Raw genomic sequence first — 27,138 nt, forward strand, 5'->3', positions numbered from 1 at the left:
GATACTTTAACAATTTGTACTGTTCAGCAATTTTGATTTTGAGACTGATGGCAACAGTACGTAGGAAAGTATATTGTTTTGTCTTTTAAAATCTTTATTAGCTTGTTAATGTATTACAAGAACTTGAAAACAAAATGAACAGAACCCTACTCCTACCAACTATAGAAAGATCAAAAATAAAAACACAGCAAATGGAAAAGAGCAGGGGACACGTTCTATTTTGAATGCCTGTGTTACTGATGCATTTCTGGGAAACAAGAATGTTAATTATTTGAACATGGGGAATCTGAGAAAGTCTCAAAAATGATATATAGATTTTTTTTTTGTGAGACTAACAGATGGGTTGAGATTATAGTAGATTAATTATTTCCGAGATTGCTGTTTGCTGCTTGTAAATTAACTACTGTTTCTTTTCTGATGAAGCAAAGGGGGTTTTGATAGCTTGCGCTCTTTATGACTGCCATAATACTCAAAAGCACAATGACTTAAAAGGTCAGTGGCAGACTGTTACTGTATGGTGATTGCATTGATCTCAGTTTCTGGGATTTCAGGCATGCGGTTCTCATTATTAGCAAGTATTATTGTTGCAGTGGAGTTTCCTTATATAGCAAAGGGAGGAGGGTAACTGTGGCTCACTCCAGACCTGGGAAGAGGCAGGGACCAGAGCGACTGAGCTAGGAATGGTGGGGGTAGAAAAAAGGAAAGCTAGACTTAGCTAGCGAATGGAGAAGGGTGGAATGATGAGAATTCAAGATGGGTGTGTTAAGGCTGTTGGGAGAGAGACATGGACACCTTCTGTAGGATATCATGGTGAAGAAAGCAATGCATGTGTTTCAGGTATCTGGAGATGTGAAGAAGAGCAGGGCAATTTGGAGAACGAGGGAGAGGTGCTGCATCTGTAGGAGGAGTAAGAATACTGCTAGTCAAGCTGTTCTCAGACTTGAGCAGTTTCTTTTTACCTAAAAATAAGGCGGTTTGAGAAATGAATTCTCCAGAGGCTATATTTTTTTTTTCTTTTTGTGTTGTTTGGGCTTCCCCATCTGTATTCTTAGTTGTGAGTTTACTGGGCTTTTCTTGTGGGTAACAGATGCAGACATAATGTGTAAGATGAACAAGATCCCCTGCCACCACTGGGAGTGGAATTGAGAGTGTTAATCCTTGTTTTTCAGAGCTGATTCAAAATGAGGAAGCATTTTGTAAAGAAGGTTTTTGAGGATCTTGAACCTTGTTTAGTGGACGCTGATTTAAAGAAAGAAAGAAAGAAGTCAGTAATCCAGACTGGCAAAGTTAAAATACACCTTAAATAGTTACCTCTGAATTTCAAACTCAAATGTAAAGGATCCTATAAATCTGATTTCTACACATATGTTCATTGGATGTATAATTTTGGTGCTGCATGTGTACTTTATGGGACTTACTGACAGAAATGATGTCTTTTCTAGTTAATGGACCATTGAAATGAGAGGTTGTAATTACCAACTGTGCTTTGTGGCTGCCTCAGGGTGGGCAAGAGGGTAAGAGAGGGTTGTGTCAATTGAGTTAATTGTTTATCAAAAGTACAGAATAGTGTTTGTGCGAAGTAGGAGCTTGATAAAATCTACTATTCAAGTGACAGCCTACTCATCCCGTCTTACTTCTGGGAAACATGCTTGATCTGTGCTTCTCACTATTACAAGGTTGGGATTTTTGAAGGCAAGTGGAGGAATGATGTGAAATTCTTTTGATTTCAGGATTTTACAAAAGGTTGCTTCTCCACATTAAAAACTAGCAGGCTTTTGGACAGTAAATCTGCGTTACAACAAATGCTTTGCAAAGGAGAAAAAAGTAAAACTAGAACAATTCATCTTATTTTTTCCTTTTGCTGCTCATTCCTTTGTTAGAGGAGACTAGAAGGGTGCAGGCGCTGTCTGCCTCAGTATCCCAAACTTGTTTCTTGCTGCCGGAAGGGTTGACCTGTGTAACAAGGCTCTGTGCTATACAGGAGTAAAAGATAACTACCCAAAAATTGTCCCCCATCCTTACAGAGAAGGCTTCATTCTATTCTCTTTTGGACCCTTTTTATGACCATCAAAGACAGGTTTGCTATGTAAGATGGTGTGCTTTGAATGCAATATCATCCACACATGCTTGCCGGGAGACAAAGTAGGTACTGAGTCACTTTGTCTCTTTTAACTTATTTTTATGGTGATTGTAGTTATTTTTGAACAGTTCACTAGGTAAGTTGCCTTTCATGAGTTTATTCAGCTGCAGATGTTATACCCACCCCCTTTTGGCAGCTGGAACAAAAGCAGAATAATGAAAGAATGAAAATCTGCTGACAGTTGTACTTGTGTTTGTGCTTTGCAGGCAGGATTCCTTGTAGTGCAAATCTTTGTGGGCTAATGAAGTTAAAGCAGGGCTTTAGATCCTATTTTAAACAAAAGCGGCCTGCCTAAAGCTGTCTCTGCAAGTGTTTTCCTTCTGAAACAATGAGCGTGAATACTGCAGGTTTAAAAATGGAATATAATTCATGAGGCTCCTAGCCTTAGGAATGAGTCCTTGTGTGAATGGGTTTTAAAATATAAAATTAATATTAATGAGGTGGGGAGGCTTTCAGACCTGGCCTTTAATACTAATCCATTGTGAGCGGAGCAGCTCTAGAAATGTGCTGATACTGGCACAGAGACAACCAGGAATTGACTGCTCTTAGAAAATGCCTCATCAGTCCAAGTCTTCACAGACTCCTGAATGCTTGTCCTGATCAGATACAGAAGGGGACCTGAACATTTCTGGTGTCAATACTCTGCCTGCTGATTCTGCCTGCATTTCCTTGGGAACACTCCTGGATGCTGGCATTCAGTTCTAGCTTCTTGCATGGATGGAAGCGTAATGAAAGGGTAAGCTATTGGTAGAGTTTGGAAATCCCTTTTGGAAGAGAACTGTGAACCTTCAGTTAGATGTTTGGGGAAAGTCACAATGAGGTAAACTGGGTGGCATCAGTGTTAGTAGCTCCCTGCCCCTGATTATTAATGACAAAAAGGCTCTAAAATACTTCAGTAATTTAGTAACTCTTGAAATGTGTGTGAAAGAAACATCCAATGGACTAAAGCTTCTCCTTATTTATTTTCGGGAAGGAAGATACCCTGTATTAACTGCCATGTTAACCGTTTCAGCTAAGGAATGTTGTTTAGATTATAAATTCCCTGAAAATGGCATGTGTTTGTGGAGCAGTGCACCTCCTCCTAATTCACGGAGGCTGATGCTGGGAGATGAGAGGTCACCTCAAAAATGCTGAGCCCCTTCATTTAACTCTAGTTAGGGCAGGAATTCGTGTATCTGTCAGCAGCTGGCTGGGGAAGCTAGTAATAATTAATAGTCTCTTAATGTTACCTTTTTCCTTTTCTTGGTCTTCACTCTGGATGCACTGATCTCAGTGTCAAACACCTCTTTTGTTTTGAAATGGAGTTTTGGAGTCTAAGTATAGCAGAGTCAAAGAGTTGCTCTAAAAGCTGAAGTACTAACCTTGATCTTGATTTCATTTGTCAGGTGTTACTTGCATTATTTTTGGAAAAGCTTTGCATCTCTTCTATAAGTAAATGATGTCTCATGACCTCTATGAAGCCTATACTGGAATGCCTATATGCAAAATGACCACTTTCCTTGTCTCTAGCTCTTCGTACTTTAGGGCAAGACATGAAACTCTGTTTTTCCTTGTATATAAAATCCACTAGACTTTTCCCTAGTACTAAAGAAAATGTAGTCCTGTGTTCCATTGCCTGTTTTCTGTCTGCAGCAATACATTCAATTTTGTGAGAAGTAGACTACTTCCTTGTTGTGGATTGGATGTTATGTAGTTGCTACTGATTTGTTGCTTTTAATACTTTTCTGAAAACAGAGTCCAGAATCGTCATTGTAAGATCCAAAACGAAAATGGGGGAAAGAAAAGCTCCAAACTTATTTTTTTTCAGAAGCTAAAATGGAGAAAAAGCAAAGTCAGTGAAGCTCCTCACCGTAATAATTATATCCTTAATATTAATTAATGAAAATACTGCAGGAAGGTGTTGTTTTACACTACAGTTCTGTATTTAGATCTGCTAATGGAAGGTTGCAGGCTGAGCATTGCTTGTTCTGGACTGCTTGCCAAATTTCCTAAAGGATTCTCTTTGTCATGCAAGCTTTCCCCTGTGGCATGGCGCTTACATGCTGTACATGCCTCTGCTGCCACATTAAGTAATAGCATCTCTTTATTAAATCTGGAGTAACAACATGATTATTTGTGCTATTGGAATAAGTCACAAATGTATTAAAAATTCTTTTTTTCCTCCCCCGTGTCTAAGGATCTCCTGATTCATCTATTAAGCACTATACCTTTTGAATAGCTGTAGTATTTGTTGTTTTCTTAGGATATGGACTAGGGGTCTTTAATTCATACCATCAGTTACATGTTAATAAAAAACCCTTAAGGCTGTGTTTAAGAGCTTGATGCCCATGTGGATAGGCTCCTCTCCCGTTGAGAGTGGCTGGATAGTGTTTCCTCTGCAAATGCCAGGAATACGGCTCGAGGTGCTGCCACAAAGTCTGCAGCAGTCTCACCCTAGCCAGGCAAAAGGGCTCAGCAGCAGGCTCCCTGCCTACTGCGCAGAAGACACCACTTTTCCCTCTACCACCATATGGAGCTAGCGGATGCATCTAAAAAATTCTGGGACAGTTTTGACCTAGGAGTTATGGGTTGGTTTTGCCTTTTACGAAGGGGAATAGTAATAATAGATTTTAAAGCTCTGAAAATATTTTGTGAGTTAGGCAGAGTTTAACAGGTGGAAAAGCCAAAGCACAGAGATCGAGTTAGAACTATGCAGGAGTCTGACAGTTGAGACAGACTTTGTGTTTCTGGAGGTCCGAGTTCAGTGTCTCGGGCAGCCTCAGGATGTTTTGCCAGGATGTTAGAACCTTTGCCAGGATGGCAAACCTGTTAGAACCTTTGCCAGGATGTTAGACTACTGACCTCTTGGTAGAACTATCTCACCTCTATGAGCTGTGGTCAAATCCTCCTGTACCCCAGGTAACCCCTGGCCTTTTCACTTGTTCGTTGAATGGCCTGAAAAACATTCCCTGCCAGGCAGTGAAAAATAGTTGCGGCACAGCAAGCATTGCCGTCTCCTCTCTGGCTTTTGCCCTGTGAGAGTTCCTCATTCACCTTAATTCACTGATTTTGTCTGTACTCATGTTGGTTTTATTTTCTTTTTTTTTTTAACAGTGTATTGGTTATCTTGCTGTACAAACCCAAGTGGAAACGAGGCACTTGTGTTTCCTGTGAAAGGGGTAGCCAGATCTATACCCACACTTCTGGACCTGACATCTCTTAGATCGTAATGATAAAGGTACGGTATCTTATCTCCATTGCTTGCTTGATTATTTTAGTGGGGAGCGCACGTGCACTCATCCTGTGGTAAAGGACACTTCTATTTTCATTTAAGCAGTGAAGACATGACCCATGGTAAGCCCAGGTGCCGCTGAGATGCTTGTCCATCTGCTCAAAGGCTGCTGGTCCATAGTGGGTGGCTGTCATTTTGTCTACCCATGCCTGATGAGGTTCAGGTTAATGTTAGATCACTTGTAGCTAGTAATCAAACAGAGCTAATTCTACTGTACCTTGTTGGCAGAGTGGGAAAGGAAGGCACAGCACAGATGAAAATTGAAAGTGGATTTGCTTCTACTTCTCCAGAACTTACTTTCCTTCTTAGGTCATACAGCATCTTGGTGTCTGTTGTCTATGTGTATTTGTACTCCACTGGCACAATCTTATAGGTAAGAACTTAATTTTAAAAAAGCATGTTTAACACAAGGCAAAATTAAAAGGAATTCATTAGTTGAGAGCCAAATGTGCGAGAAGGAACATCATTTGTCTGCATTCTGGCTGCTCATTCATCTAACTGTGTAGGCAGAAAAAATGTGAAGAGATTCTGAATCTAGAGGTTCACAAATATGCGTACATGGACTTCAGGGCAATATAGATTTGTGCGAGTACTTTTGTTTGGCTGTAAGGTTTTTTACAGACTGGAGTGAATGGCTGTATGTCATAGCATCAGACTGTAGAAACAGTGCTTGAAGACATAAATAGGTATGGAGAATGAATTCTGATGAAGGGTGAATATTTGTTGGTTTTTGTCCATTCTTTTGTCCCTCTCTTCCTATGTTACTGCTTAAGAAATTGGAATCAAAACCCTATATATAATAATCATATTATTTTAAAGCAAATATCCTGCAGCAGTGATCAGTGTCACTGAAAAAAAGAACAGCAGTCAGATAAATGACAGTCTTGTCACTGCTTGGCAAACATGCCGTCCTTAAGTTACAGCTAAAGCAAAGTTAAATTGGGCAAAAATAAGCCAAGAAACAGAGAAATGCGAAGAAGGGACTCTAGTGACTCAAGAGATTTGGCTGTCGTCTTCTGTTGTTTCCGTGCCTTACAGTAGCTGTTATCAGTAATTCAGGAAGTGAGTTGCTGGGATACGGATAGAACTTAGTACTGCTGATAAGGAAGTGAAATGATTGAAATGCCTGGTGTAGTGTTAGATAAGATGAAATGCCTAGTTTATCTCACGAGCAGAATTCTAGCAAGATCCAGGGAGGCTGTGCAGCTTTATTCAGTAAAAAGCTGCAGGCTACCTGGGTGACCGCCATACAAGCCAAACAGGATGGGAACTTTATATCAAGAATCTTCCCTGCACAGATCCCTTCGTTTGAGCATGGGAGGATTTTGTGTTTCTGATTACATAAAGAGATTTACGGTAAGGGACTTCTTGGTGTTCTATTGCGAGCCGAGTTTGAAAGTACACTTTCTAGATGGCACAGTATTGGTTCCTGTGCCTTTTGTAAAAGGCTGTGTGTGTTTGACATTCTTGGCCAGGATGTGCGGCCTGTTGGCTTGCAAAACACCTGCCGATGTCAAGGAGGTGTTTCTGAAATGATGAGTGCAGGCTTTGCCTTCGTAAATAAATTTATTTTTCGTGAGAGCTTTGCACATTAAAACTCTTATTCCAAGCAGTATGTTTGTAGCGTAGGATGCCAGACTGCCATTCCAATTATGTGGAGGTTGGTTGTTACAGCTTTTTGCTTTGGTTGTCATATGTCTGAGTTTTAAGGCAATGAATCTGTCGGCAGGCTCACACTGAGACAATTTAATGAGGAGCCAAATTCTGCATTGACCTATGGTAAAAGCAGTGCAATCAACTTGAATGCCAGGTGCTCAATACCTCAAATCTGTGCTCTTAGAAGTTGGGAGATCAGAACCCCATTGCGAAAGGGTCTGAGGAAACAAAGCGAAAGACAAAAGACGTTCACTCTGTGAAAGCTTAACCCCCGGTTGACAGGCTGCAAACCCGGCAAGAGGAGAGAGATGTAGAGGTGTTACTGGTGGAAGAGAGAACAGGAATCTGCTTTTCTACCATTATAACGTATTCATCGAACCATGCCGTGTTTTAGTGCTATCTGTGGAGTTAAGTTTTGGTTGCTACAGTGGTAGGAAGTCTAGGGAAACACTGTTTCTGGTTTTTTTCAGTTTGTTTGCATTTGCCTACTTTTTGAGTTGCTGAAGAGATGATTACCATCCAGACAGAAGCAGAAAATGGACTTAAGCAACCTTGAAAAGGATGCCATGTACATATAATATAGTTCAAGTAATGAAAAAAAAAAAAAGTTTTAGGAGTTGCATTTTAAATGAGGATGGGTCAGATTGTAGTGGGGGTTTTTTAGGGTTGTCTTCTTTCAAAATTTTGAAGGAAGAATTTCCTCATGTATTTTGCTCAATGCTAGCTCTAATGGGCTTTCGTAAAGAGTTTATATTTGTAATCGTTTAGTTCTTTAAAAAGCCAATGGAGTAAATGAACTAAATCAAGTGATAAACCAAATTCTGGCCCAGTTGAAGAAAATAACAAAATTGCTACTAATTTCAACAAGTAGGATCTTGTTCCAAAGCCTCAAATTAATCTAATGTAATATTACATGTAGTGGATTTAATATAGCCAACAGTACAATATGATTTTCTGGATATCATTTATTACATAAGAAACAAAATGACTCAGAAGAGTAGATACGTTTCATGCCCCTCTGGCCACATGCTTTACTGTCCATTTATGGCAACATAGCAGAAAAACAAATTTGGTCTATTAATTTAATTGAATGTACTATTCAAGTGTTCTTCATGATGAAAAGATAATGATGTGTTTAAATTGTCGATGTTCAACTTTTTGTTAGAGAAGGATATTGAACACCCTGAAATACACGCGGTTTTCTTTAGCTTGTTGCCAGAGGACTGCATGAAAGATATTTCAGGAAGGACTGCAGAAGGTGGCTTTAGAACCGTTAAAGCAAATGATCAGGGTTTTTTGGACTAGTCATGTCTTGGGGAAAAAAAATCAGTACTGCAGTTCTCTGTCTACATGGCATTCTGTGGCTTGGCTCTGTGCAGAGCAGAGTTAGTATTTCACAATAATATTAAGGCTATAGTGAGATTCAGAATATCTTGTTTCTCTGTAATTGATCTGTTAGGTGACTAATTCTTTCACATTCGTTGCTGCAGTTTCCCTTTCTGTAAAATTAGTGATAATGATACTTCTCCTCTGAAAACACATTAAGGTCCACAGGTAAAAGCTATCTTTAGATTTAGTTTGATTTATTGGTTTTCCTAGTCCTCAGTGAGCTAGGAATCAAAAATAACTATGGTTTGGATGTCTTGCATTGGATTACATCACTCCGGCCAGTTTACCAAACTCGTGTTTATCGCTTGGAAAATCATTCTTTGTTTTATTCACAAAGCTAGCACTCAAATTCATTCTTGGAGTATGTCACCAGCAGAGAAGCATATAGGGATAAATACTGTCTTGGACCGTGCATACAGTTCCTACTAAAGTTGGTGAGAACTGCTCTGATCTGTAAGCTTAATATTAACACTAGTGAGACCTCTATTCTCCCATGTAGAATGGCAGTCTATAAGTTGGGTTCGAGCCTGTTCCAGCAGGGTCTGATGAGTGTATGTACACTTCTGATTTCCATGGTTGCAGTGTGGAACCTGTTTGTTTGCCTGTTTGTTGACTGTAGTCTCTTTTTGGCGTAGTACTTGATGATCTGCCTCTTGTACTCAAGTAAGTGGCTGGCTCAGCTGATCCTGGTGTTATGGAAGAACTCATAACGCTAGGCAGCTCTGTAAACAGTGGCCTGACTTGTGTTTACAGACTGCTTGGAAATTTGTGTTATTGCTCAGCTGTACAGGAGGGCGTGGTTCATGCTCAAGCAGTAAGATGAGGCGTTTTGTGTTTCCAAAATTAATCAGACTCTTCATTAGTAGAGGCGGTGATAGAAGTGTCCTAACATGTGCCTGAAGACCAAGTTGCCTATATTTCCATCAGGCTTTTCCTTCCCATGAGCTGAACAACTTCGATGTTCAGGTGCATCAGTCCTTTAACTGCCCTCTTTCTTCTGCTGATTTGCTGGAGCTGGCTCTTATTTTAGGACACGGTCACTTAATGAGATTACCTGAAGTCACCTAGTCCTACACATAAGCTAATCTTGTTGCTCCTCTCCTACTTCTTGTTCGTGATAGAGGGTGTGCACTCCACTATCATTTTTTTGGATAATATCTTGCTTGTTTTGCTGTTCAGACTCTGCTATTTCTTCTGGGAGTCCTGTGTAGGGTTATTTGGAACTTCTCAGGTACTCTTGGTTCACATCTTGACTATTGTGTATTTGTTTTTGAATGTCTTGCACTGCACAACAATTACCTTTGTTTTAGTCTTGCTTTGAAGAGTTGTCTCCCGTTTTGTGTAGTTATTTGATGCTTGGATTACAGAGCTGCCTGATAGGCCTGATGGAGACCAGTCCTTGGCATCTGCAGTTCAGGCTCCTGTTTACCTGTGGAGTCATTCCTTTACTCAGCAGACTACATCTGGGATCCCAGGCTCTGGGGCAGTCTGTGTGCTGCAGAGGTCTAAATTACCACCCTTGGGTCCAGCATCCTGGTAGGCTGTGTGCAGACTGCTATGGAGATCTGGTAGAACGGTGGGCAGACTGGAAAAAAAAATTTTAAAAATCAATGGAAGCAGTAAGCCATTCTGAAGGATTGGGATTTTTAGAAAAATACACGGTTGGAAAATTTCTGAGCATTTTAATTGTTAACACTGTCTTCCCAGGCTTTGTGGGAACACAAGAGAAAGGTGTCATATGCTCCAATTTAACTTTTGCACCAGTGTATAGTGGTTTGCAGTCTAAATATATGCTATTGAGTATCCTTTCAGACAGTTCATATCCCAGAAACTAGAGTAGTAAACTATATATAGTCTCTGACATTGCAAACCAGGTTTGTTTTCACCTTCTCCCATGGCTGAATTGAGATAGCAGGGGCTAGCAGGTCCTCCTGCTGTTGTCTTCTATATTTGTGTCTCACCTTTTACGCTCTCATTTGTGTCCTCGTTTTGGTGTTCAGGCTTGAGCAGTACATGTGCTTTCTGGCTCATCCAGCTTATTTACGCATGCCTCCGACTTCAGGTATGTGCTGTCCGGAATGCTTCTTTTCAGAGACCTGATTCCTTCCAGCACTGCCACTGCATGCTCACTGGTATTGTATGGGGCTGGGTACAATCAAATAGAAATGCCCTTTTCCCATAAATAGCTCTGTTCTGGATATTTTCTTGGTGGGTTCCTGTCCCTAGTTTCAGCTGAAGTCCCCCAGAAGCCCAGTGTGGGGAGCTTCAGCTTCAGGGTCCTGGTTAATTCTCAGCACCTCTTTAGGAATTGGCACAGCTTGAATTGCATCTTCCTTGACCTCTCTTTCTATAAAGAGAAAATAGTTTGCTACAAATTTGAATAATGACCTTCTTGTTTCTGAGTTTGCTTTATACAGAATTTTCAGTCTTAGGGCCAGAAAACACTGGCACAAGTTATCAAACGGCTGACTGGGTCATCCGGCCCTGTGCAGCAGTTCTCGCCATGGCTGTCAGTGATCATTTGTCTTGGTAAGTCAGGTAGAAGGCTGCCAGTCGTTGCTGTGGGGCATTGAGCTTGTTTCAGCGCCCTTTCCACTGGTTATGGTCAATGCAGAATTTCATAAGATCCATTCTTCATTAGATTGTTTAGAGAAACTGTTCCAGAATTTTCCTGTCCCTTGTTTTGTGGCTGAACAAGAGCCAGGGAGCTCTGTATTCCATCATTTTCATGGACTATGTAGAGACACTTGCTAGGTGTAACTTGCTGACCTCTCTGCAGAATATTACTGCAGTCTTTTCCAGCATCCAGCCCAGTGTTTTAACTACTCTCCTAATTTCTCACACTAAGATCTTGATGTAGTGTTACTAGATGTGTGGCTGGCACTGCCCTACTGTCCTTTAGTGACAAACACTGCTGATACCAACTAATATGAAATCCAAACCATTTATATCCTGGATCTTCTATCCACAGTGTTGCTTGCTTGCTTTCCCCTGAGTGATTTTGCTTTATGGTGCCAGGACTCAGTGCTGTTTTTTCAGTCTAACACTGATTATCAGTGTATCTGGGTTTACACTACAGCTGTCTCTGTAATGCGTCTGGAGATTAATTTGTCACTGATCTAATAGCAGAATTGCAAAATTGATGGTTTAGTAGTTTCAATTCAGGAGCTTCTTGTGAGTGCAGAGAACGATCTATGTGCTTGCTTAAAGTGAACATTCTGGAGTCTGTTGCCTGTCGATTTAAGGTAGCAAGGTGGTTCAGAAGCAAAACTTCCTGAGTTCCGATAGAAGCCTTGCAGAGAAGCACTGGGGGTACTTACTGTTCCAGGGGTGGAAATGGCCGCACCAAACGTGCGCTGGATTTCTGGTTTTACTAGATATTTGTGCTGAGGTACAGATGGAGAAATGGATCACTGTGTTTAGTCGTATCACTGTGGCCCTAACTCAAGGCTTCTAATTCACACCCAACTGTTCTTAAACTATCTGCTTTGGAGAGATAAACTTAAAAAATTGCCTTCACTTTTCTTGCTCTGGAAAGCTTGATGTCTGTTAGCTGCTTTCTGCAGTTCCACTGGCATGCACTGTAATTTTCTTTTAGACGAGCTTTTCTGTAGACAAGATTCTTTTGTTTGTTTCCTGTATCTTTCTTCCAACTTGATGAAAGACATTATAAATTTAGCTGGAGATCTTTTGCAAATCTGAAATTGAGGCAGCAGTGTTTTTTGCCAGACGTTTAAGCATTCACCTAAAGGAATGCAAGTGGCTTCTCTGTGAGTATTTGATTACTGAGAACAGTTCGCAAAACCACCAGCTTTTGTGCCCAAAGTCTCTTGCTCTGAATCCTTTTCAAAGCAGAGTTTGTGTTGAGACTAAGCCTGAACTGATGAAGTTATTCCTGTGTTCGTGAATGACGTCAAAGCAAAATGTCAGAGATATCTAGATCAGCAGGTGAATATAGCACATAACAGGCTTCATTGTAGGACAGATGACTGCTTACGTGATTTAGAATTTCCTTAATATGGTGTTCTGGTTATTAGTGGGGAATAGCAATATCAAGGAGAGTTCTTAAAAAAGCAAATTTTTCCCCCATTGTTAGGTTCCTGTAAGGACCATTATTAGCAAGGAATGCTGAGCACAGTACTTGGCGTTTGTTGTACCACAGTGGCAACTGTCAGATGGAAATGTGAGAGAGAAAAAAATCAGTAACTGAGACTCCAGCTTGCACAAAGCCTGAAACAATGGCACTAACTGCTTTTGCAAGTGCTTCGGAAAAGTTTCCAAAGGCGCGTGTCATTAGCCAAAGCACGCTCAAGTCCAGTCAAATGGTTTGTGAGTGGCTGGAGGCTGCCCCTCCTGTGGCCATCCATGAACACTTCATTCACTTAATTCCAGCGCAGTGCGACGTGATTTGAGATGCCTGTGTGTTTTACCTTTCAAATACTGAAACAATGCAATGCAAAATTGTGCTGGAGGTGATCGTACTTTAGTCAGCAGCTATGAAGGGCAGAAGGGTAGTTGGGGGAACAGTATTACTGCCTTTTAACTTTGGAAATATGTGTGGAGGAGCCAAGGAAATAATTGGATATATTCTTACAGCAGTTGTCAGTCATGGTGCTGAGAAAGGTGAAGTTGGAAATGATGGTTACAAATTGGCAAGTTAGTACAGCTCCATGTGTGCATTTTGTGGTAATTTTTCAAATTTGAAGCTGAGAAGATCTTCTGAAGCAGGAAGGGAACAGAAGACAACACAAAGCACAGTGCAATCTGGTGATTTTCATCTTCTCCAACAAAAGCATGTTGCTGGCAAACCAGAGACTTTTCTGAGGGATTTGATTTGAAGCCAGTCAAACTTCAAGTCAGCGAGAACAATTGTGATGGTTTCAGTGTGTTTTGGAGCAAACTCTGGATTATGTAAGTTTTTTTTTTTCCCCAAAAAAGTTGGCTGTCTAGAAATAACCCTTTCTTATGCAACAGATCTTTTCCATGTATATATTTATACTGAGTGGCCTATTGCATCACTTCAGTGACAAGAATTTGCTTTTACTGGTTGTATTCCTGTTGGCATTACTGCACAGCCAAGGCTACGCTCCTACATTATGGTGGATCCCTACTGACTTACAATTACTTGTACCTGAGCGAGCTGCCATAGACACAAGAGCTTTTGGCAGATATAAAAGGTGCCCTAGGGTTCTCTGCTGAGCCCTTAGTAGTGGTGAGAAAGCATCTTGCAAATGAGAGGCTTCTTGAATCCAAGGGTAACTTTTGTGGCTGACCTGTAGAAGCAGCAGGCTTTACGAGGAACTGGCTGCATTACATATAAAATCACTGAAATTCAAGGAAAGCAGAATGAGTAACATGACTTTTCTGTTCAATTTTCAGAGAAGAGCTCTTTGTTGAAGGGTGTGGAGGAGTGGGAGGATGAATCCTTACCACCATACCAGGGAAACATTGCTAATTACCACTCTACTGGTCCAAGTGCGTAAAGTAGTTTAGTAGTAGCTTGTTGTTTAAAAAAAAGAGGGGGGAAAAAAAAAGGAGAGAAAAACTTTTGAAAGAATGAAAATTAGAAGTACTGAGACAGCTTCTTAAAGTAGTTTCTGAGAGTAACAGACCTGATGGTGAGAATAAGCTCTGGGGTCAAGTGAGTGAATGTGGATGGGCAACAGGTGCTCTCTTGGCCTCCTGAGAGGCAAAGTAACCTGCAGGAAGGACTTAAAGGTTCTCGTTAAGCCATGTGGGCAAATAGTAAACACTGTTATCTAGAAAGCTCATCACTTTGATGTAAATGAAATGTCATAATTGATCTGTTCAGCTCTCTGCTGTCAGCTGCTTGACAGAGATGCATTACAATACTACATGTGATCGCAGATTCATTAACCGATCCTTAGTTGTGCCACCGCCTTGGGAGCATTATACTTAGACTCAGTTATCTGAAAAAGAATAAAATAGAAGGTGGGGAAGAAGTCAGGACTTGCAAGAGAGTGTTTCATTACCGACTGGAAAAAAAAGTTTATATAGTGATTGTTAAGATTTAGTTGATTTGTGCTGCAGTAGCATTGTACTTTTGAGAGCTAGGCAATACTGAAATGTATCATGCCAGGGTCACTTGGGGAGACTGATAGTGCTTTATGGACTCTTCTACTGTGCAGGTGGATTTCAACCAACAGCCGACGTGAGTAATGTGTTAAATGTCAGGTTCTTGACCTTCTAAAGCAGGCGTGGGCCAGTTCCTAGTACAGCACCAAATATGGCAGATGGACATCTTTTGTCTGATTTCAGCAGGAAACCCAGCTATGGGACTAGATAGGCTTACCCAGACTGCATGGCATATCTTGCCCTCGGAAGTTATTCCTCTAAATGAGAGCCAATGGCCCTTTCAGTGCTTGCCATTTGTCATGAGAACTGGTCTCTTGCTGCACCATTACTCTGTGGACATGATTCATTACCTTTCATGTGTCTAGGAAACATGCTGTTTGTGAGAGATTACTCACTGGCTTAATTTTTCAAAAGTTTAGATACCCTAAAAAATTTAGTTACCCTTTCCTTTGCTGGGGGTGGGGAGGAGGGGAAACTAAGAAGTGTATATTAATGAGCTGCAGCAAGTAGATGTAGATTAAGTAGATTTTCAGTGTAACTTGAAAAAGTTGACAACTGGTTTCTAAATATGTAAAGGATATTTATTAGTATTTTTTTTGCCTCATTAGTGTTAACAGATGTAGCCAGATTGTTTTGAACTTATCTGCTGTTTGGTTTATTTCTTTTTCTAAGCTCCTGATGTATGTTTTACCACATTGAGTTCTTTATCTCCCTAGAACTCTGTTGCATTGCAACCATTGCAAACCTCTCCCAATGCCTTCAAGTTCTCTATAAAACTTTGACTTTGTTTTGGCCTTTTAAAAGGTTATTTTTTCATTTACCTTCGTATTTTCAGCCATCTCCAGTTTTACTATGTTGTTGGAAGCAGTGCAATAATCTAATGAGATGATCTGTTTGAGCAGCTGGTTTTAACCTCTGTGACATTTCTTGTTTGGGATATAAGCCTCTGCTGTCACTTTACTACATGCTGTAGATGATTATTTTTTTTTACTTTTTTTTCTCTTCACCCCATCTTTGTGTCTTCTCCTTCCCTTGGATCAGAGGAGGGATCATAACTGAACCGCCATATCTATCATTCTTTGTGTTGAATGTGAATTTTTCTCTTTGTTTTCTGGCATCTCTCTTTCACAACTTGGGAGGGTGTGTGGGGGATTGAAGCCAAACAGGAATAAACTCTCATTTGCCCCTTGAGAATAGAAGTGTCTTTGGCATCATCAATTCAAGGTCATTTGCAGTTCTGGTTCTCCAGCATTTGTATTCCTTCTCTTTGGCACTCCTGAGAAACTTGATAGCTTGGAGGTATTTTAAAGGTATCCAAGAAGTTCATTTCAGTTCAGCTCTTAATGGAACGGAGGCAGTTGCCTACACACTCCAGATCACAGTGCTCATTTTCTGTTACCTGGTAGAAACAAGCAGAAATCCACAGGAGACCGGTTACCACCAGAAACTTTAATCAAGTTACATCCAGGCTGTGATGGGGTCTTGTGTCTCATCAGTTTGTTTTGCCAGTGACATCATGGGGTGACTGAGCATAGCTCTGTACTCTACAGAGGTCCTGCAAGATTCACTGGTGTTCGTTGCTCATGCAACGCTTCTTTAGATGTAATTTGGGGAGTACTGAAGATAAAGCAACATGCGTGGCAACATGTAAGTGCAAAATGTCATTATAAGCAATAGCTCCTCACAAAGAAAAAGTGAGTTTAATAGGCTATTACATTTGTTACAATAACTGCACTTTTTTGTGATGTTTAAGGAGGGGTACACTGTGATCTGCAATATGCAATCAGGCAATTTAGGGGTTTTTTTCTTATTTTTTTTTGGGTAAGTATTGAAAGGCTTGAGACTGTTACTGGAACTGAATGCTCTCTTCAGGCTGCTCAAATAAGATGCAAACATTGGGCACTAAATCAATGTTCTGAACAAAAATTGCCTTCTATTGCAATTCAAAGCAAAAGGAAGACAAGACTTTTTGCCAGAACTTGAGCATATTATCATCCAGAAGACAAAACAATCAGTTAGATTCGTTGGAGCCATTTTTATTTTTTGTGTGTTTACCAGAAGTTTAAAAGGCGAGAAAGGGGAGAAGGAAATCAAAATAAAAAAGAAAAGCTGACCTTAATAACTTTGTGGTAGATGTTTAAAACTTCTTACTATGGGCCAAATGATGTTTCCTTCTTCTCTGTCCTTCATTCCACCCATAACTTTGCAGTTGCTTATGGATGCACTGTGTGATATAAGTAGTGTTATAAGCTGAACAGCTGTATCTGAGTTGGAGGCAGCTTTGGCTGTATCTTCCCTGTATGTACCTCAGACAACACTAGCAAGGAATATTTGCTCCATGTAGCAAGAATTCTCCATAGCACGGTATCTTACACATCTCAGTGCACAGTGTGAGTAGGTAGGTGGTGAAATCTGTTCCATATAGCTGGAATATATAGTGTATGTGGCTGAATCAGGAGAAGGAAGAGATGATTTGTGCCCCTCGAGCTGCAGTCAGGCAAGTCTGCTTGTGTAAAGTAATATAAATTCAGAGATTTCCTTTCTGTTTTTTTTTTTAATCTTTGTTTTACACAGCGTTTACCATTAGAGTCCATTGTATGTGAGGCGGATTAAATAATCAGAATTATGTGAATAACACCACTAGTAAATAACAGTGGGGCAGCATTAATGCTTTTGGCTCTCAGTTGCTAAATAATTTAGAAGGTTCAAGATTTCAAAAGACTCCCATTTGCCCACAAGCACACACAGAGGCCAGTGCACTTTTATTGTACTTGCATTGTTTCACGACTGTGCGTGCTGTGCCCGTAATAGCACACTGCTGGTGGGAACTTAAGTTCTAAGCATGCAACTGTGGCTGACTCTATGGCTAGGTTTCCTTACTGAAATATTTGCTGCAAGTAGTCCAACTTTAAATATAACAATTGAATGACTCTACCTTTTTCTTTTTGTCCCTAAGAGGACAACATTCAGCTGGTACTCTTGATTTAGTAAAAATGTTGGCTGTCTTGATTATTTATTATCAAGAATGTTTGTAGGCTTGAAAGAATTAATTACTTAAAGGCATTTGTCTGAAAATTCTGATTCTTTAAATGCAGTAGTGGAGTTTTATTGCCACTGTCCTATACTTTCAAGGTAGTTATATGTTTTACTGCGTTGTATGCTTGGTTATCAAAATAAGATTATATAAGGTATCATAAAACTTATGCCATACTATCCCAGACCACTGTGAAAATACCAATGACTTTAAATATTTTTTTTGATCAGGAGAAGCGACATTGCATGAAATGCCAACTCCCATCAGCTTTCACAGGCCAAATTTTCTTCTAGAGTCATTGCTTGGTATTCAAACCCTCCCTTGAAGGTGATGAACAGTCCAAGTATTAAACCTTTTGGTATCTTTTGTAAAGCCGGTTATTGGCCTCTAAATGTCACAGAACCATCAGGCTGGCTATAATAATTGGTGGCTTTGGTAGACATAACAGTTTTATTTTTTATAGTAAAAATGCCTTGTCTTACAGAAGTGGAAAGGACTTACCATCTTGTCAAGAGGGTAATTTTAGTGCCACTACTGCTCTGCAGTGTGTAGGGGAAGGATTTTAATTTCTAGAATGTCCTATCTCGTACAGCAAATTCACTTTTTCCAAAAAAGGAGGAAGGGACTGGAGGCAAAGGAATGCTCGGCATCCCAAAGCCCGTGGCTTTGGTGTGGTTCTGTTGTTCTGTTGCACCAAGACTCCTGTGGCAGCAGCATTTCCCCACTGCATTCTACCCCTGCTCTACACACATACAGCAGTGAAAAGGGACCTGGGAGAACTAGACGCAGTCGTTTGACACAACATGATGTCTGGCATCTCCTGATGCCGCAGCTCATCCTCTGTGGGAGAGGACTGACTCTGGGTCAGTGCTGCGTTGTAAAGACACATTCATTAATGTTTCTAAAGCGTTCAGAACTGTGGCAGTATAAAGTGACTACTGGTCTGTTCTCTAGTGACTGACTGTAACTTTTGTAGTAGACATGCTGTGATTCAGAAGTTGAAAGCAAGTCAGTAACAAAGCCTTTAAATAAGATTTATGATTTAATAATTTTGTTGCTAATAGTTGGACTAATTCTGCTGTGCCTTTGTGAAGATTTTTTTTTTTTACTTGGTTCACTTTCATAGCCTGGGAGAAAGATTTAATTTTAGAAGTTTCAGTTGACAAAGACATGCTGGTGCTAGATACGTGTTTCAGATCCTTGTCATTATACTCTATTTTTAAATTCAAGTGCCAGCCAACCTAAAGAGCACGCCCTGGGTCTATGCCGGGTGCTCTGCATCCATGCTACAAAGCTGAATTCTTCTGAGCATTAGCACAAGGCCACCAAATTTACTTTTATATTTTTCCTATTTAATGAAGAGAAATGCTCTAGCAAGTTCTTTTCATTATCACAGAACTAAAACCGGTCATAAAAACAATCCTCCTCCATCCAGAGGTCTGCTCAGGCATTGGCAATTGTTAAGATGCTTGCCTATCAACAGCCACTCAAGAAAGAATTTTAAATGGTTTTGTGACGTCAAGGAGGCCCAAGAAAATATAGTCTGGTGCCAGATTACCTCCATCATTGAAAGCATGCAGTAAGAAATAGATAACACAGAAATAAATCTTTTGTGCAGTAGCTATCTCATGATATGCTCTAGCGACTCCAATAAGTGAGGTTGTCTGGTGTAGGAATAGCTAAAGAAGATGAACTTTCAGACACTCGTTTTCTAATTTATGATTAATGAAAAGCTGACCTAATCTATCTGACATCCTGCTGTCTGGACAGAATGTCTGCGGGTGGCTTGGACCTTGCAGAGGGAAATGCCCTGACCAAGTTGCAGCCTACAAAAGTGAACAATTTAAGTATGATGGACAAAAAACTCTATCTCTTGAATGAAAAGATGGACAAACTGTTGCATTTCCAAGAAGATCTGACAGGCAAACTGCAGCGAGTTAACAAAGGCATTGATGATGTAGAAAAAGGCATTAACAAGCTAACAGTATCCCGAGCAGCTCCTGATGAGACAGATGCAATGAAAAAAGGCCTAAAGGTATCGGACGGTACTCACCAGGCTGATATCCAGAGCATATGCTCAGAAGTGTTGAAATTGATGAAAGCTGCCCAGCTAGATGCCTCAAAGCATAAGGAGAGGCTGGCAAAGATAGAGAAAAGGGTTGATACACTGGATAAAGTTATTACATTTGTGGGAGAAGTATTAAAAAATTCTAAAGTAGTGGATTTCATTCTCAAAGGCATTGTGCCCTGGAAGAAGGGGAGTCTGCTGGAAATCCTTGTTGAGGTTGGTTTTGTTTTACTATTCTTCGTATTTTTCTTTATTATGCGGCAGGGCCTTAGGCTCTCCTGCTGATTTCTTGCATAAGGTATAATTCAGGTTTTCCTTTCAGTATTGCTGTTACAGGTTACTGCTGTGGCCTTTGAATTGCAAGCCCCTTAAGGCAGAGACCAAGGCTCAAAACATGCCTTGTGGTCTTATGTCCCAGGTTCCCAAAGTGTGCCAGACAATCCTGTAACAAGCATGAGGAGTAGATTACTACTGTAAAGGAAAATTCAGCTTCTACCAGTGCTTGAGTATCAGTAATGTCATTCACATTAGTGACTGAATTGAGGCCCCAGTGAAAAGTATGAGTAACATATTGGAAGCATTTTTTGTTGGAAGCTTCTGTTTACTTGATTGATATCAATTCTGAATGCAATGCCAGTTGCTAAAACCTGTCCTGACTTACGGCCATATTACTGAGCTTATCGATATGTCCATAGACATCTAAGTTGTCTTTAGCGACATCTTTATGATGAACCTGTGACTTTATCAACTCCGTCAACATTGTTCACTCTTCAGATCAAATAGCTCTTGTGTTTGCAAGTTCCTAGATATCAATTCCTATGCATTTCTTAATTATTGAGGACAGTGAGGGAGGAACAGGCAAGACCGGTACAGAGTTGATACGGTGTTTTGGAATAGATTAACCTTGGTTTTAGAAGTTACAGGCATCTGGAATTAGTTTTAGCTAACGGGAGTTTTCTGTTTTCACTATGACTTCTACCCTGCAGTGGGGAAGAAGCGGGGGGAAACTGCAAGAGTTGGAATAGGTTTGTTCATTCCAAGAATCTTCTTGTATGTGGAGGTATGATTACAGTAAGGAGACCTTAGATTCAAATTTAAATGTCCATTTGTATCTTACTCCAAATATTTTTTCACCAAAACTGTAAAATATTTTGGTGGAGGGTACACCTAAACTTTTACAAGAACAGGGCAATGCTAAATGCTAACGTACCTTTTTGGGCTTTGCAAATGCTCTCCTGGACTCCTGTTTCAAGTGCCAGAGGCTGACAAGTGAGCTAGACTGTTAGGAGACAGAAGAATCTATGAAGGGTTTCCATTAGTGTTGAGAACAATAAATCGTACATTGTCAGGTATCAAACATCATAACAGGTATCAATCTTAATTCTGGATAGAGGTGAAGCTTGTACTTGCTTGCAGTTCCAGTTTCAGTTCTACAGATTTTTGGAGAAATGGAAAAGTTTGATACATTTTGGTTAAAGCTGCACTGGTATAAGTTACTGCCTGCGGTCACTGCAAAAGGCTTGGAGGCAGAGACAGTCCTTCGGAGGCTTTACACCTTGGGCTGAACCGGCAGCACACAGTGTATCAGTGGCCAGTTGAAGATGAGTATAAAGAGGGTAAACTAATTTTGTTTCCAGACTGTCAGTTTCGAAGTGAAAACAGCAGTAAGGAGGGATGTAAATAAAGGGAGGTGATGTGAGGGATACTGGAGGAATGTTTCACATGGACTTCTAGCATACTGTTGGGATTAGTTGTCAACTAGCCACTATGCACTGCCTCCTCATCGGTGTTTGCAAAAGAGGAGACTGAAGGAGGTCAGAACTTCATCCAAATGTTATGGATAGGCGGATAGAGACTGAGAGGTGAAATGACCTGCTGGTGGTGACCTGATGGACTAGGATGGGGCAGAGGTCTCTGTCCCAGGCTCTGACCACTGCCTTGGTCGTAGAACAGGCAATGTGTATTGGGCAAGCGGGGAGTTTTATTACTAACTCCCGTTTTGCAATGTGACCATCATTGTTCTCCTTTTTTGTTTCTGCTCGTGAACAGTTTTGAAATCAGAGCATAAGGTCAGTTATAAGACCTTAAGATGTGTCTATACTTTGATCACCGGCTGTTGAGTGATATTTGAACTAGGCTTGAATTAGTGAGGTAGCGTACGTGTGTGACCTAGCTGGGGCAATGTGGAGCGAAGCACGGGTGAATTCAAAAACAAATTAGCTTATGCTGAGCCATGTGCTAACTTTGGTCTAATTTTTGCAGCTTGTTTTGTGATCACGGTATAGACTTGTCCAAAGAGCTCCACAGCTGCACGGGGGTTGCTCACAAAAGGAATTTGCTACTTGCTTGATTCTGTTTTCCAGCCTTTGCTGTTTTGTAACAGTGTGCTGCTTATCAGGGAGCTGGCTCGGTGCAAGGGTACTCAGTGTGGGGATGGGAGTGGGGAGGTCATGTTTTCATTTCTGTGTGAAGCTGTTTGATGGTACGACAGCATTCCAGGAATGCCATGGGAACTTATGGAAGCCGTTTTGCAGGGTTGGAGTCAAATCAATAAAAGACTGTGAATTGAGCTTCATAGGATCCAAACCTCTAACTTCTTATTTAGAAAACAAACAGACAGAAAAACCCACCAGCGTTAAACTGTCACTTATCCAAGGCTTTCTTTGCACATAGGATTTTGCAAGAATAATGTTCCCCCTGGTCATTGTTGCAGGTTTGCTTAGAGCTGTAATAAAAATGGTAATGATTTTTTACTACTTTTACTCTTGGAGTGATTTGTTTTTTGGAAGGGGGGTGGGGAGGGCTTTGTTGTGGCATCTATGTGGTTGGAGCATGAAATCCTTAACCGCTTGTAATACTAACAGATGAAGGGGCTGATTCGCAGCAATCTTGTAATCAGAGTTATCTGCAGAAATATTTCAGATTTGCTTGTTTGCTTGTACAAATAAGGGTAGGAGGCTGCTCATCACTAGATTTTAACTGTATGTCAACCAAGAAGTAAGTTGTGCCTTATTTTTGTGTAATGCTTTTTGCTAAATATTAGTTATTTAGTTTTAATTTGATTTCAAATGTATTGTTTTGTGAAGCGTTAAGTGGTGCTATTACAAATATCCCCTCTCCTTTCTTAATTGGAGTAAGAAATGTGCTTAAAAATAAAAAAATCTGCTTCTAGAAGAGAGAAAGTCTGTTTTTAACCATGCCAAAGGTGACACATATAATGTCAAGTTCATCTACAAGAGTCACCATAAGGCTTTTTTTTTTTTCGTATCGTCTCTACCATAGCTCAAATCATGAATCGTTCAATGCCTTGAGACAAATATATCAACAATATCTTCGGAGACATTGCTTATCTTTCAGTCACCAGCCAAAAAGCAACAGAAATACAGTAGCATTTATTTTTCTAATCTCTCTGTTATGTTTCACATGTCATGGTTTTTAATCAATATCAGTAAAGATGAAAGAGGCAAAGTCTTTCGTGGTCAGAATTTTGGAAGGCAGTGAGCTAATGTATTATTCTGTGCCGTCTTGTTTTAGAAATATGCCTGCCTGCAAAAGCAGTGAGAGATTGGAAGAAGGGAGTAAACACAGCAGTAACTAAAAAGTCAGAAGATCAGAGGTGTCAGCGCCTGTTTACAGAATCTGAATACCCACATAGTTGGAGGAACCTAGTGGGAAATAAACACTCTTGGCCATAACTGTTATTTTTGTGTTCCCCTGTCATTTTTAGGCCAAAGATAAGCCTGAGGAGAGCGGTGCAAAACCTAAACATGTGCTTAGTAACAGAGGAACCCAAACTGAAAGCAAGAAGCCTCTGGAAGGTATGTATCACTCCAGGCATGCTACAAGCTTCGACTCTAGAATGTGCAGCAGACAAACTGGAAATTAATAGCCTGCTATTTCTCACTACCTGAATTACTCAAATGTAACCGAGTAACTTTGTCCACCGGTACTGGGAAAATAATTGTTCTCACCTCCTCCCCAAGATGATCTGTCCCCTGGATCAAACCCCACAAAACGCTAGAAGATCAAGAAACTAAAAGAAGCACCTTTATTTGGCTGCACAGGTTTTTTGCTTTGGAATTATAGTGAGATGAAGTAAGAGAGCAGTACTTGTTCAGAGACACCATGAAGGTAGTGGCAGTATCGCATAGCGAACCTAATAAATTCTTTCCCCTTAACATATCTGAAGCCCTCCCTCCTCCCCTCTCTGAAAAAGGAACATGTTGACATTGGGAATATCTCTTTTTCATCAACAAGTTTCATTGCCATGTCAGGGCTAGATTCCTATTTAGGACCCATCTGTCAGGGCATTGCCCTGTTGCATCCATTATTTATGCCTGTGGAGTTGCAACAGGGGTGAACGTGATGTTGAGCGGGCCCTGTCGTGCTGTCGTCTTCACAAATTGTTAGTGAATCGTCTATGGGAGATCCCCTTTTTAGCTTCATCATTTAGGAAGTGACAAAAATAAAGCAGATGGTCACAATTCTGACTCAAAACCTACGCAGGGTTGTGAGCTAACCTTGATTGCCAGCTCCCTGTGTATGCTGAATCCTGAAAGAAATTACCCTAGCAATTTCCACTGTTGATATTCACAATCATTGTCATGAGAAGGTGCTGAAGAACCTTCTTGTGCTTGGTGGAAAATGCAAAAGGCTCTGTCTCAAGCCCCAGCGTCCCTTGGAGTCTTGCTCAGTGCGCCTCTGCCCTTCTAATCGGGTAGAGGGAGTTTTGGGTTCAGGAGGGTCCTGGGTAGGTCTGTGGTTACACTGAACTACCTGTTACACTTGCTCGCAGAGCGATTTCAGATTTTAGATGCACTGAGCTTGAGCCTTGCCGGTCATTTTGTTTGCTTTATGGAAATCCAAGTTCAATCTGTAACACTGCTGGAAAGCCAGCAGAGCAGTTAAACCTCTGATTAACCCATGAGTATTAATAATGGTTGTCTCAAGGCTGCTGGTGTAAGGATTTCAAACCTTTTAGGGGGTTTCTTGCTACCTTTTCAGATGTATGTAACTGCATAGGTTGTTTTGAATGGTGTGTTCCTTTATTCCCTCTATGTTTTGCTGTCACTTTTGTCAAGGATATATTATTAATGGCTTATTTTATTCAGAGACAAAAAGTGGGAAAAAGCTGGATGAAAACAAGGGAGCACGTGAGAAGGTGAACACTTCTAGTGCTGTAGCCCACAAAGCTGACTCCAAGCCCCAAGTTAAAGAGAGGACAGCGCAGCAGCAAGCAGTAGAAGGTGCTGGCAAAACACACAGCTCTAAGAGCTGTCAACAGCCAAAGGACGTTGGTGTCAAAACTCTGAATCAACACAACGGTCTTCCCTTCGTAAATCAAGATCATGTAGGCAACCAAAATGTTCCTGCTAAAGCACACGATATGGACAGAGCCCTGCGCCTGGATGAGTGCCACGGGCAGCTTGCTCACCAGAAACTCAGAGAGAATGAAAACAAACCTCCATTGTCGAGTGCGGCATCCCGGGAAGCTGTACCCTCCACATCCCGGGCTATATCTGACACAGGGTGTGAGGTGACACGTACCAGGTAATGGCCTTGTTGGTAGCTTTCTGTGTGATCTGAAACCATTTCATGTGTTAGAAGTAAAAAAAGGAAAGCCAGGTCATTAAAGGAGGCAGCTCGTGCTGAGGCATGATCCAGGGGAAAAACAGCCATGCTCGGTTTTTTTATCCATGGTAGGTTAGGAGTGGTGAGACCTTACAAATGGTTAAGGCAAAAACCTCAAAGCAGCAAGGGCCCTGTGTAAATGTGTGTGAAGCCAAGGAGTCAGAGAGCTAGATCTAGGGGAGACTTTTTTTATGTGTTTGGGGCTCCTGTGTATTAGAGTTAAAAGGTGACCACCTTAGCTCAAGTAGGACATTCATAAACCACTCACTCCTTTCCAATTCTTCTCTTTCTATAACTGTGGGGATGAAAGGAATTTGAGATATTTACTAGTATATGACAAAATCAAATAATTTGGTTTGTTTGCTGTTCTCAGTGGTTTTGTCGTTTGTTTTTTTTTATGCCTTGGTTACCTAAAGAAAGATATAATCAGATTGTTCCTTTATAAATCTCTATTAGCCTAATCTTTTCCTCATATCGGTGTTTTGTAATATGTCTTTCATAATCCATTTCTTTTTGAATTATTTATTTAGGATTTGATTTTAATTCCATTTATTTAAATTAAACAACTTTATATCCACTAGCCCAGACAAAGAAGGCACAGCAGTTAAAATCTGCCACAGAATTTCCCTCTGTTGAGGTTTGGTTGGTTGGGGCTTTTTGGTTGTAGGTTTTTGTTGTGTGCATTTTTTTTTTATGTGTGTATGTATGGGTGATAGACAGCCTCACGTATACATACACACATATATGTGTGTGTGTGTTACTTGGTGTGTGGAATTCCCCCACTGTTTGTGTGTACAAATTGGTGTCTGAAGCCCAGACAAGAACATGACACTACTGTTGTGTATGTGGACTTTCATTTGAAAACTTGTGTATATTGTGAATGTAGGGTGGATGCTTTAATCTTCCTGTGCAATGGGTAAGTGTCTGCTGGGATTACAGAACTCTTTAAAAAAAAATAATAAAAAAAAGTGAATGAAGAATAAATTACCAAAATGAATGAAAGTTGTCGTGATGTCAGCACATAGGCTTCACGAGGGAAAGGGCTCATTGTGAAGACTAGCACTCTGGGATATTTTTCTCCTAAGAGGCTGAGTGTAAGGATGTGGCAGGAGAAAGTAGAAGCTTTCACTACTGTGACCTCTTTTCAAATGTTCAGGAACAACTTTGTGTACAGCTTATAGACCTTGCTACCTCCAAACTAGTTGCTGTAACAACACTAAAACCAGAGGGGCCTCCCTGTGTTTTCCCTGTGGGTTTTAGGCTCTGGCTGGTGAGCAGCCATAGGCTCTGTGCTTCAACAGCCAGAGCAGGTCCGGCCCTGCTGCCCACCGGAGCACTGCCTCTGCCTGTGCTGTCCTTTGAGGGTGGCTCAAGGTTTTCGTGAAGCCATGGAGGAACAGTTGCCGTTACCCCTTGGCGGTCAGTGCTGGTTGATTGTGATGTGCCAGGCGGTGAACTCGGAGATAAACATCAGGTTCTGAAGCAGCTGATTGGTTTGGACAGGGGGGTGTCTGAGGCCCAAAGACTTTGGTTTGGGGAGGAGGGAGGCTGACGGATAACTGGAAGGCAGAACCTGGAGTGAACCCCGGGGGGAAGCTGCAGCCTTCCTGCACTGGGTACCCAGTATGCTTTTGTGTGTGAAGTCGCGTGAGGGTGGTAAATGCCTCTCTAAAATGAACACAATTTTTAATGAAGTCTGTAAGCCCATGCAGAAGTGTCAAAAGAACATTGTGTTCCTCTGCTTGGAGAAATGCCCAAGAGTCCTGCCGAGTTCAGGCTTGTCTAGATAGCAGTGGAAGTGTTTGCTCAGAGCTGTGTTCAGCTGCTCTGATAGCTCGCTCCGGTGCAGCTTT

General features: G+C 40.9%; 1 protein-coding gene across 4 annotated transcripts in view; it reads left to right on the forward strand.

Annotated features, from left to right (window-relative positions):
- Nucleotides 1-5,241: 5,241 nt before the first annotated feature.
- Nucleotides 5,242-27,138, forward strand: part of MYLK3 (myosin light chain kinase 3) — a 36,412-nt gene continuing 14,515 nt past the window's right edge. Inside the window, exons 1-3 of one of the 4 annotated variants that reach the window (XM_063334448.1) lie at nt 5,242-5,357; nt 23,382-23,472; nt 24,766-25,204. In XM_063334448.1, coding sequence (XP_063190518.1) covers nt 5,349-5,357; nt 23,382-23,472; nt 24,766-25,204 — 539 coding nt within the window. In that variant the 5' untranslated portion in view covers nt 5,242-5,348. Of the gene's footprint in view, nt 5,358-6,618; nt 6,768-19,171; nt 19,871-22,214; nt 22,394-23,381; nt 23,473-24,765; nt 25,205-27,138 lie in introns of those variants that run through there. The other 3 variants (XM_063334446.1, XM_063334445.1, XM_063334447.1) reach the window with 3 other exon arrangements.

Source organism: Chroicocephalus ridibundus, chromosome 4 (genome assembly GCF_963924245.1).
Source record: "Chroicocephalus ridibundus chromosome 4, bChrRid1.1, whole genome shotgun sequence".
In the NCBI taxonomy this organism is placed as follows: Eukaryota; Metazoa; Chordata; class Aves; order Charadriiformes; family Laridae; genus Chroicocephalus; species Chroicocephalus ridibundus.